Source organism: Simochromis diagramma, unplaced genomic scaffold (genome assembly GCF_900408965.1).
Source record: "Simochromis diagramma unplaced genomic scaffold, fSimDia1.1 OVJJ01000466.1, whole genome shotgun sequence".
NCBI classification, from domain to species: Eukaryota; Metazoa; Chordata; class Actinopteri; order Cichliformes; family Cichlidae; genus Simochromis; species Simochromis diagramma.
The window spans coordinates 1,287,649-1,299,769 of NW_024387287.1; the positions used below are offsets into that span (position 1 = coordinate 1,287,649).

Consider the following 12,121-nt stretch of genomic DNA (forward strand, 5'->3'; position numbering starts at 1 on the left):
TTGCTTGCTAATTTTTATTTTGATCATGTATATGTATATACAAAAGTTCATTTAGCAAAGATTCAGTTAGATATCAAAAAGAAGTTGAAGAAATGCAAACTTATTTAATCCCACCACTTAATTAAGGTGAAACCAGTGAACAGTAGAAGTAATGTCCAGTCTAATACCTGCGTTGCCTTGTTTAGTATTGCAATACTTATTGATACTTTGGAATGAATATATCTTATGTGAGCTCTCCAGTTAAGTCTTTGATCTATTATTACCCCAAGAAATCCACTTTCATTGACTCTTTCAATATCAACACCATTTATTTGGAGCTTAACATTTGTAGTTAAACTGCTATTTCCAAATAACATATTTTTAGTTTTATTCAAATTTAATGACAATTTGTTTTTATCAAGCCAAAGCTTCAATTTAATTATTTCATTAGTTATCTCATCCAATAAATGCTGCAGTTGCAAGTTAGTCTGGATCCATGTACTTAAATGGTCTCAGTTCCAGTTGATCATATTCTGCAATTGTCTGACTGATGCAACTGTTTTTTTTCCAGATGTAGCCGAGTTGTTTATTTCAGTGTGTTTCAGTGAGTGCGTTTTCATTTTTGGTAATATAGTAGAAACAAAGTAGATAATCTGGAATCTCATGTCTTGTGAACACTGATTTTATTGCTACTATGACTCTTCCACTTTATGTGCTTAGCTTAATAATCTCTGAATAGCTCTATATAAGAATCAGCTTATTTACAGTTTACCTCTAATGCACAAGTCTGATTGTTGGAGTGTTCATTCTAATATCAAGTGCCCTTGAGAAGACAGTTTTCCTGAACTAGTGTTATATAAAAGTGAGTTGAAGTCTTCCACACACACAGCAGGATTTTACTTGACTTTCTAATAAATCAAAAGATGAGAAAAAATATGGTTTGACAACTTTTCCCCAGAGGTCAGAGACTACCATGAGCTAAATGAGTTTTGCCATGCACCTTCATTTGTATTTAGGCACATGGCAAAACTTGACCGACCTGTTAGAAAGTAATCATACGCTAAAAAAGAATACCGACCTCCGATCAAACGCTGAACTTAGGTGCGCTCCATCAGGCCCTTGTGCAATGATGCTCACAAAGATCTGGTCCCGCTCAATCACATGGTTGTTCTCCAGACGTACTGGGAATTCTCTGTAACAGCAGGAGCAGAAACTCACTGGCATATAGAGATGCATTACAGTAAACATATTTGGCCCAGATACATGCATAACACTGTTTCATTAGGGGCTGCACTGACAATCAAGTGAATACACTAAAGTTACGAGTTATTAAATCCACCTACGGTGTCAATTTAAAAGTCATACACCAGCCGCTTCATGATTTATCACATTCACAAACCTGTGTGTCCACACCACCCACCTGCCAGGTTGGGGACAATCACACCCTTAAGGGGTAAAAACTGCATGAAACCTCTGAACAGTTAATGCAATCGTTTGGACAGTCTGACTGTTTAATTTAAAATCCAGGTGTGGTTACAACATTTTCAAAACACATTAACTTTCCAAAAACCTATATGTTACATGTTTTAGATGTAATTCATCAGCAGGTGCTATGCTGCCTTTGGATGCTAACAAATGAACACAGGTCTGTCTAATGTCAGAGTCATTCTTAATTATTGACAGATAAATGCAACATAATGTATCAGCATTCCTGGTTTATCCATGTTAAAGACCACTTTTTATGCTGATACTTCTGGCTTTAAAACGAATCATTAACTTTCATGGTGAGTTATAAAAATCACCAAAGATTTACATTTACATTACAAAGTAAACTTTATTTGTCAATTCTGCCATATGTACAGGACATACAGAGAATAGAAATTTCGTTACTCTCAAACCCTAGATGAAATAGCAAGTGAACATTTAAATATAAGAGAGTGATTAAAAAATGCAAATAAAATAATTAAAAAGTAAAAATTTAAATAAATACAATACAAATTAACAAGAAAGCTATGCAAGAACAGTTCACTCTGGACAGTGTTCAGCCTAAACAGGTATAAAGGCCATTGTGTTTTTGTTTTATTTTAATGAGCTGCTACTCAGGTGGGAAAAATGTAACTGTGCAGCTGTGCAGTCAGAGTGACAGCTAACTTACATTCTCATCTCAGATGTGAAAGACGACAGGGGAGAGAGGGTACCACTGGTCAGAATGATGCAGCGAACGCCTTGATTCACCAGATCTTGCATACTGAAGCCCGGAGAGAAGCACCAGTAACTCAGAATATTGCCTGCAATATGCAGAGAAACAAATCACATTTACTTACAGTACAAATAGTTCATACACTCATAACAGGGTTCACATTCTGACCTAAATGTATAAAGAAAATATCATGATATTACATTCAGTTCATGTGACTCCATGTAACCCACCAACGCATCACGCTGTGCATCGTTACCTTGTTTTTTTGATGAAGATGAAGCCCACACGTCAACACTCTGTTTCTTTTTGTGAACGCTGATGTCCCGATGGATATGAACCTGAGCCAAACACATGACACAAGCTCATCATTAGTCATTTCATTTCAAGAAAAAAAAAAAAAAAGAAATTAAACATTTAAGATGCCGAAACAATGGTTACAGTTTCAGTTACTTCTCCATCAAGTGTGGCAAAGATATGTTAGCTGGTTCCAATATGAACACAACTGTACAAAAACACACCTTAAAATGAGCCGTGTTGGTCTCCATCTGGTGCTGTCTGTCCTTTTCTGACGGTTCACCACAAAATACCAGCTGAAAACACCAGAACAGAGGGGATCGCTCAAACACGCCACGAGGTGATTAAATAATTACTCTTTATGCAATAAATAGTAATAAAGTCTATCATTTTGTTGAATGATCTCAATCACACAAATATTATGGGACCAATCCAAAAACCCAAACAAAGAAGCAGTTTAACAGTTTAATATCCATACAAAGTGTACCTGTATGATATCAGACAGCTTCTGGAGTCCACTTGTATTGAGGAATATTCCGGGCTCTGGTGAGAAACATGCATCAAACAGGTCATTTGTTACTTAGTAGCACTAAGATGATCTGTATAATACACCCAGCAAATGTTACAGATGATAAATGAAGTGATAATGTGTCCTACGTCCTGCCAGGTATCCACTGATCTGCTCCAGAGCTTCATAGACTGCCGTCTTGTTGCTGTAGGTCAGATGAGCTCTTTCTAACACCTCATAGATGAAACTAAGACACAACAGAGAGACATGCAGTGCAGGTTTATTATAACAGTTAACATTCAGAATCATTCTCTGACCACCTAAGGAAGAACCCCACTAGGGTTTATGTCACGGTAGTCTAAGGACTACCCACACAGACAGTCTCTGACCACTTTCTTCTTCTTGTTTGATTTTAAATACATGACTCCAACCATAGATTTGTCACAGTGTCACCACACTACCCTAAAATACTTTGGGAACATTTGTGTCAGTTTCCTGCAATAAAGTATGATAAAAACGACAATATAAGTAAAACTGATCTCAGACTCAGAGCTTGTTGTTGTTCTGCTGTGTGTCCATTTTAACAGCGGTTAAATTGACTAAGGTACATTTTTAAAAAAAATGTTTTTTGTATGCAGTTAACACTGATTCACACAAAACATTATAGACAATTATTTCAAATATGGATGTAAAAGAAAAGCATTTTTAATGCTGCTAAAATCAAATGTGATATCTCAGTTTTTCCTTCTGCACAACAATGTTGTGCAGAAAAAGTTTTCTGTAATTATATAACATGTAGGATGTCACCAATGTTCAATTTGTCTTAATCACTCTATAAATTCCACTTATAATCCAATAGATATGATCATTATATATAAGAACCAATGTATCTATAATAATAGTTATAATCAGGTGTTTTTCTTGAGGCCACATTGTTTTAGCCTTTTTTTAAAAGATTAATTTGGGCATTTTTCTTTTGTTTGATACATGCAGTACATAGGAGGTGGAGCCGAGTGAGGCAGGGGTCAAAGCGTGAACTCGTACGTGTCACTTATGATTTCTGATTGAGTTTGCATATAACCTTTGGGTTAGAGAGGAAATGCACGTGCTAAATGTCAGGAAGTTCTCAGGGCATTCCCATGAATGAAAATTGGATGTAGACAGCCTTTAAACATAACAGACATCATACGAAGCACAAACGCACAAATCTATGCATAAAACACACACGAATGATACGACACACCAACCTGTGACGTGTGTTTTCTTACCTGAACCATACTCTATGGAACAGAACCGAATCAGACGTGTGTGGACAGTGGCGACAGTCTGTTTTGGAAAAATGACGAATTGACGCCTTTAAAATAAAATTTACTCTCATCCTGGTCAGATGTCATCACTTAAAGTCTTCTTTCTTGCCCTCATCCTACTGATGTTTTACACTGACTGCACTTCAAGTCTGGCTTTGTTGCCTTAGAAGCTTTCTCTCTTACATTGTCTGCTTTTTCCACATGACCTTAACGGCATTCAGGGAACCAACAAAATAAACATGAACAGATACATGTTCTTATCTGTTCTGTAAGGATGTGTGTATCTTAGTGAAGCTAAAACTCAAACATTTTAATGCCATCATATTTCAAACCTGCATTGTTGAAGGTGGAAAAGCTTTGACAATATTTATTATTTTCTTGGACCAGCTCTCATCAAGTGTGCTTTGAGATTTATTTATTCATTTTCATATGTTTGGAACAACTGTATAATCAGTTTATTAATGGGCAACCCATACGCTCTTATTTTGAAAGCCTGCTCAGCACTGCTGTCACCTACATTCCAGGTTTGGTAATGCCTTTATCACTTGGAACATCATAGGAATCAATGGCAGCTTCCAGATCCAGTAGTATCTCTGTTAAAGCAGAAAACAAGTTTAGAAAAAGACCTCCAATCACCAACCAACAGGACGACCCACTCCACAATACTTACGTTTGATTTTAGCGATGGTGGACAAATCTAACTTTAAACCTGAAACAAAACAAAAGACAAAATATCAAAAGACCTGCAGCTGACAATCTTTTACTTGCTTTACTAAAGAATAAACTACAATTACTAGTAATAATGAAACTAAGGCTAGTAAAGTAGAAGTAAATCCAAACTTTTAAAGTATACAAGTAGCCCAAAGTACCATGACATTCATAAACAACTATACACTCTAAGTATTAGATGGAAAACTCTGTTAGGAACATGTGTATAAGCGAAGGTTTTCTTACCAGAGCTGAGGGATTCCACGTTGACGTCTTCACTCACAGAGTCTTTGTGGCTGATTTCTTTAGCCTGCTCCACAAGCAGCCTGTCCACAGCATTGATGGCCGAGGCTACATCATAGGGAGTCAGATCAAACGAGGTTGATTCTTCACATGTCTTCTCCTGCAAACAAAAGAGACATCAGATCAGGTGGGATAGTATCAACAAAAGTAATTATCAGCATAATTCAAATAACAAATATTTATTTTAAACATTATTATAAATCTGTGCAACCAATGTTTTTGTAAATAGTAACTTTATTTATATAGAACCTCTAAACCCGGGTGAATGAAATGAAAATGGTGTGTGGTTACTACATGTCAAAGAATGATAGTACAGGTAATGTAAATGTAGAGTTTGTCTGAGAATGTTGTGTCCACAAAAACAGATTTTAGTGGAGCAAACTGGCATTAGACCATCACAACCAACGAGTCCTTTGTCTCAAGTTACATTTGTTGCATTAAGCTGAATGAGATTTTGTCAGGAAAAGTGGCCATCGTGTAATAAATAGATGAAAATAACATGATGAGCATGTTCCAGAACAGTGTTCCAGAACAGTGTTCTGTTCCAGAACACTGTTCTGGAACAGAACAGTGTTCCAGAACAGTGTTATTTGTTAATAATCATAACAAATTAGCTTTAATCAAGAATGACATATGCTTAGATTGTTGCTTTGCAAAAATCCCAAATATGTTGTTTAGCTCTCTACCGCTGAAATGATTGACCAAAAAAATATTATAACATTGGCAGGCACCAGTGCTACACCTCAGCATCAGGGTAAGTAGGATTTTCAGAAAGCGTGACCTCTGACCTTAACCCTGAGTTCATGGTCACGTATTTATCACATTCTTCAATGATGAATCATGCCTTAAATATGCAGCACCTTGCATTGTGCATTAACTGTAAATTTTAATGTTATAAGAAAATGTCTGGAGCTTCACATGTGTCGAAACAGATTAGCCAATTACTAGAGTTTGCTCCTCAGAGGATGTGTCAACAAGTTGGGAAAAACAACTAGAGACATAGACAGGTGTGGTGGTGTACCGGGGCCTCTGTTTAGGACTACGCTTCCTGCTGACTGTCACCCAGCTGTCCCGTTTTCCCGGCTGCTTGGGACAATCTGCTGGGTGAAAGCTAACGGTGGCTATGCTAGCTTTGGCTGCACCTGCTACATGGGCCTGGCTAGATACAGGTGAACCCGGGACTCCAGAGCTGTAAACAGGCTACATTTATTACAAGTATCGTTATTACTAAAGAGGGCCGAGGAGTAACTAAAGCTCTGACATACTGAGCAGGAATGTGGAGGAGGGACAGGTGAAGAGGCCGTGCTGCTAGAGAGTCGGCTACAATCGAAGTGAGCAAATTCCTAAAGATACAGTGAATGAATACTGTGAGTATAATTAGTGGGTGAATCAAAAGAGAGTGTGCTTTGGTGACAGAATGTCAAGATTACACTGTGAAATCTCCAAGTTATATACATGGCATGATGATACAGGAGAATATATGCTTTGACAGGTTTTTCAGGTCATAGAAGAAAATACTTGTTCATTTGCAAAATACTCGAGATCTACTGCGATCTATAAATTGTAATGCACAGTAATGACATGGGATGTAGTAAAAATCATACATTTTTCTGAAGATATTAGTTCAATATCTGGTTTTCAAAGGAAACATTGGTTTTAATATGTCCTTATGGTTTGAGTAGGCCAGCCCCTCTGATTTCAAATTAGGCCCGATGTGGCCTGCAAGTTAAAATGAATTTGAAACCCTCTAGTGTAGACCATCCCCGTTTAGTAGTGGGTCACTTGTGGTCTTTGAAGCTTTTATATACAACAATGCCAATTTTTAGTGAATACATTTAACAGGGGAAACCAGATATAACCTTACCACATTGTGAGCTTCGTCAAAGATAACCACCGCTCCATTCAGGTCGATATTGTGTGCCTTGCGGCTCTGTGGAATGAGAGAGGGAGGGAGAGGCAGTTGAATATTAGCATTCATAGAGATTAGAAATTACAGTGCCAATCACAACACTAAAGTCTCTGTTGATGCTCATTTATGGTCACATATGTCAGCCTCAGATGTAATGTGTATGACGGAGCTTACCTTTGGATCTAGCAAGTAGTTGTATGGCATAAAAATGACATCTGCTTGTTGTTTCAGTGAACGGGAGAGGTAGTAAGGACAGACTCTGTGGAAAAATTTGCAAATGCGAAATCAAATACGTGAACTTTACGGAAAAACTGACTCATTCTGATAGCTGTTTAAAGAGATAACATAGTACAAAAGGTATAGTTTCCATCCACTAGCCTGTGACCACGTTGCCCAGCAGTTACTGAGTTTCAGTGGTTCTTGGACGAGTTGCTGCACTGTTAGGGGAGGTGGTTGTTAAGGCTTTTAAGATTTATTGCTCAGATGACTGTTGCATTTTGACTCAGAGAATTTGAAGGGTTAAAAAGACATTAAAATGAAAGAAAACATCATGCTTCTGGTACTGTTTCTTGGTAGTGAAGTTTCAGGACAACTACTGAAAGAAAGTCAAAAAGCATCCTTCAAATGATAATGGCTCATTTGTGATAAGGCCCTTTCATTCATTTCAAATCTGCTCCAGTTGTTACTTTAGCCCTTCTCCATTTTCTATTTTAGCACTTTTCTATTTTCTTGTGCTCCTTCCTGATGTTGCTGTCCCCTCTATCACAGCTGCGGTTTTCTGTTACTTGAAAGACCCACGGGACACACGCCCAATTTTTCTCAACCACCTTTGGTGTTGTCTCCCATCAGGACCTGGGGACTTCTAGTACACATGCAGCACAGATGTTCCTGTATCCCACTCACTTGATCGTCCTTCTCAGTGTAGCCTGCCCTAGTTTGCATCTTACATCCCGCTACTATGCGCTGGATAGTCTCCGGGGAACCTTTGCACAGTCTGCAACTTGGGTCCTGTCCGTTAAGGACTCTGCTGTCCTTTAACCTGGCCTTTTCTAGCTACCATGTTGATATGTTGATGGTACGTCCACTGCAGGGATTGTCCATGATGGTTCCTGATCATGTCTTTGGCATACTTGGAGCAGCTCACCTCGGGTGGCCCATCTTGCTGATGAATTCATGGATGCTCAGTGTTTCATCCTGCATTGTAACTTTGCCTCTTTCTGTTGCCTGTGGTGCTGGGCGTCTGATGGAGATCTCTATACATCGTGAGGAGTTTTCATGTCCTGATATCAGTGGCCCACATATCCTCTAGTGGCCAATTTATTATTTCATAAATCATATTTATTATTATTTCACACTCAGGCACTTGTAGATTGTTGATTTGACCACTCCTATTTATTTTAGAGTAATTTGGATTTTTCAGCATAATAATGTTCTCCTTCACTTCGATATGACTTTGGACCTCATATTGAAAGTTCTACTGAACTGCTACAAAATGCAAATTCAGCACTTGGAATCAACTCTAGATCGGTTATCTGATTAATATGTGATGGAATGAGAGAACAGTCCTCACCTGGCCATGAAACTGTCTATCAGTCAGTCATCCGACTATTTTAAACTGCTAAAAATAGAGGACGATGCATTAAAGATGGCTGCAATTCTGAAACAATTAAGACTTAATGTCTGTTAAACCCCACTCACTTTGCAAGTGTACACTTAAATCACATTTTTATTGTTGACTGTGAGAATCTACTGTATGGCATGCAGAGTCAAATATACAAAAATTTAATAACTGTCTAAATGCGTATGAAGCTAGCTGTACACTTCAGTTTTCCCCCAACCACTCACAAGTATTTTGTAACTAAACAAGAGTATTGAATTTTTTTTGTGTGTGTTGTTTGTTTTTTTTAGACAAGAATTTGAAATATTAATAAATCTGCAATTTTCCTAATTTGCAGAGGTGATGCTACAGTGGACCCTTTGGAAGTCTAGTTCTTGCTGCATGTTTAATATCCCCACTTTAAGTGGATAAGCAGACCCACCCACTCTAATGAAATGCCCATATTTGGTCACATATTTATTGGATCACTTCACTGTTCTGATCAAGACTTCAGCTTTCTAAATTGTGACCATCTGTAGATTACTGACAGATGGATCACAATGGAGGTTTCACACTGGAGAGAGTGCAGTCACAAAGCGCTGTACACAAAAGTTAAAATAAACATACCAATATAGACAATACAAAAGGTTACATGTAAATAAAAATGTATTTTTAAAAAGAATGTTGATCAACAGCAGGCTTGTTTAAACAGAAAAGTTTTAAACTACTTTTTAAATGATTCCACAGACTGAATCAGACGCAGAAAAATCAAATATTAAGACATTAGTTTGGTGTCACACAGAGACACCCAGCCGCCAATGTTACCAATGATTATTTCTTACCAAAGAAAGAAAGTGCAGTACAGAGACTGAAACAGACAACTACAAAAAAATGAACACATGAACTACAAACCTCTGTTTGGTGCCAAATTGGACCAAATCTTCCACATCGAGGATAGAATTAACCAAATCTCTGTCAGTGCTCTTATCTAGAAGAAGAAAAAAAATCAAGTTTGAGATCTGGTATTTATAGGATACTAAATCACTAAAACATGTGATTAAAACCAGGGCCATCACAGGTGACCCCTTGCATCCCACCCACCACCTGTTTGACCCTTTGCCCTCCAGACGATGCCTCAGGTCAGGCAGGTCCTAAACCTTCAGACTCAAACAGATTTTTTCCTAGAAGGACTATAATAAATCAAATACTATGTACAGAAGGCTAGAGTGTAATCAAAATATAAAGTGTAATTAATTATACATACTATTACAATGCTAAGACATTCAGAATGTATGAGTGTCATTATAACTAGCAGCATAACTAACTCCATACCTACTACAAGCTTTATCCAAAATTAAAGTTTGAAGCCTAAATTAAAAACATGTAGAGTTCAGGAGGGGACACACACCAGTCTGTGGCCTGAACTCAAAACAGGAGCTGGTTCACTTCATGTTTATTTATATAGAACCAACAAAAACAGTCACATCAAGGTGCATCATTCTACGAGGTAAAGCCCTACAATATTTAGGAGAAAAATCACAATAATAAAACAAAATCAAGTGAAGAAACCTACAGCAGAATCAAGCTCAGAAAGGGAAATCTGCCATGACAGGTTGGGGGAATCACGGGAAAGACGAAAAGAGAGAGGAGAGAGGAGAAAACAGAAAACACATGGTGGCTCCTCACCACCATGTGTTTTCAGGTGCCTGACGCACACATGGAGACATCATCTTGATGTATTTGTAGATGCTCTATGTTTACTTTTGAGCTCCGACACTCAATCAGTTGGTGGCATTACCAGGTGAAGCTAGCAAACACAGCTCACATTAAAACCTCCAAACATTCATTGTGTATTTTAATATTGCGCCAAGACCTGGGAAGAGAGGAGGAACAAGACGTGAATCGTCTGTATTTCAGTTACACCCCCTGTGGCCCCAATGAGGAAGCTTCCTGGCTCCGTCCTATCACCTCCAGTCACTGAGGGACAGCTGTGGTGACCTACTGACCCTTTTCTTTCTTCTCCCTCTCTCTCCCCATGATTCCGGTGGCGACTGCACCCGATTTACCATGAGTCACTCAGATGTCGGGGCAGGAGTGCTGCAGTTGCACAACCTCCGAGTGTCTGTTAATTGAGAGGCCATGTGTTCTGCGTCCCCGATTTCTGGAGGGCCATACAGCGTTCCTGTAGGGTACCAGAGGGGTAGATTCCAAACTACGCTGCGTGGCAGAGCTCGACCCATCAAAACCTGGTTTGGACGGGGGCATTGTTGGAGGCAGAGTGGGTGGAGATCAGGTGTGTGAATGGGGATTTTCATAAGTATCCTGTGGTGCAGCTGGAAATTAAATAATAATAATAATAATAATAATAATAATAATAATAATAATAATGGATTGGATTTATATAGCGCTTTTCAAGGCACCCAAAGCGCTTTACAATGCCACTCTTCATTCATTTGCGCATTCACACACTGGTGGAGGCAAGCTACGGTTGTAGCCACAGCTGCCCTGGGGCAGACTGACAGAAGCGAGGCTGCCATATCGCGCCATCAGCCCCTCTGGCCAACACCAGTAGGCGGTAGGGTAAAGCGTCTTGCCCAAGGACACAACGACCAGGACAGAGAGCCCAGGGATCGAACCGGCGACCTTCCGGTTACAGATACGCTTCCCAAACCCCTGAGCCACGGTCGCCCCAATACAAGGGCAAAATTAATTTACTAAGGCTGCGGACCAGCAGGGACATGAAGTGTATGCGCTCAGTGGTGAGGTAAGGTCAGACTTCTTGAATGAAACCAGATCCTTGGGATATCATTTTCAGGTATATGGGAGTCACTGAAAGCCCACCTCATTTTCCACAGCAAGAAAAACAGCTGACACAGCGCGATAATAAATAATTATAATAGTCTGTCATCAAATGCATGGACTAGATTCTCAACATAACAGTTTTTCCCCCTTTTTAAATCAACTGAAAGCAGGCAGTAGATATTTTATTGATATGCACATTTTGGACATTCCTGGACTCCAAACTTTCTCACAGTAGTGCTTCCTCACAAATTGTGCCATACTTCGAGAGTTATTAGTGTCAAATAATATAATATTTAAATTATACATGTAGTCAGTAAAACATAAAAAGGTAACAGGACATGCTTTTCCAGACTGCGTTCTGCTACACGGATACAGTCACTCTGTTAGACCATTACCTTCAACGTTGTTGTAGTAGACACATGACCTGGTGGAAACTTTAGCTCTGCACATATGAACCTGAAAAACAAAAAAATGATTCCACATTAAGACAAACCACTAACCATCTAGCCCTAAC

General features: G+C 38.8%; 1 protein-coding gene across 4 annotated transcripts in view; it reads right to left on the reverse strand.

Annotated features, from left to right (window-relative positions):
- The window catches only part of rtel1 (regulator of telomere elongation helicase 1), a 41,277-nt gene that overhangs the window by 13,755 nt on the left and 15,401 nt on the right, over nucleotides 1-12,121 (reverse strand). For all 4 annotated transcript variants that reach the window (XR_005691863.1, XM_040003769.1, XM_040003770.1 and 1 more), the window contains exons 5-17: nucleotides 12,003-12,063; nucleotides 9,718-9,793; nucleotides 7,383-7,467; nucleotides 7,164-7,229; nucleotides 5,243-5,399; nucleotides 4,959-4,997; nucleotides 4,806-4,881; nucleotides 3,131-3,228; nucleotides 2,961-3,016; nucleotides 2,698-2,769; nucleotides 2,436-2,517; nucleotides 2,135-2,267; nucleotides 1,058-1,171 (exon numbers count right to left, since the gene is read on the reverse strand). Coding sequence is in view for 3 of the 4 variants with exons in the window: in XM_040003769.1 (XP_039859703.1) it covers nucleotides 1,058-1,171; nucleotides 2,135-2,267; nucleotides 2,436-2,517; nucleotides 2,698-2,769; nucleotides 2,961-3,016; nucleotides 3,131-3,228; nucleotides 4,806-4,881; nucleotides 4,959-4,997; nucleotides 5,243-5,399; nucleotides 7,164-7,229; nucleotides 7,383-7,467; nucleotides 9,718-9,793; nucleotides 12,003-12,063 (1,115 nt within the window). In the remaining variant the exon portion in view is untranslated. The remainder of the gene's footprint in view (nucleotides 1-1,057; nucleotides 1,172-2,134; nucleotides 2,268-2,435; nucleotides 2,518-2,697; nucleotides 2,770-2,960; nucleotides 3,017-3,130; nucleotides 3,229-4,805; nucleotides 4,882-4,958; nucleotides 4,998-5,242; nucleotides 5,400-7,163; nucleotides 7,230-7,382; nucleotides 7,468-9,717; nucleotides 9,794-12,002; nucleotides 12,064-12,121) is intronic.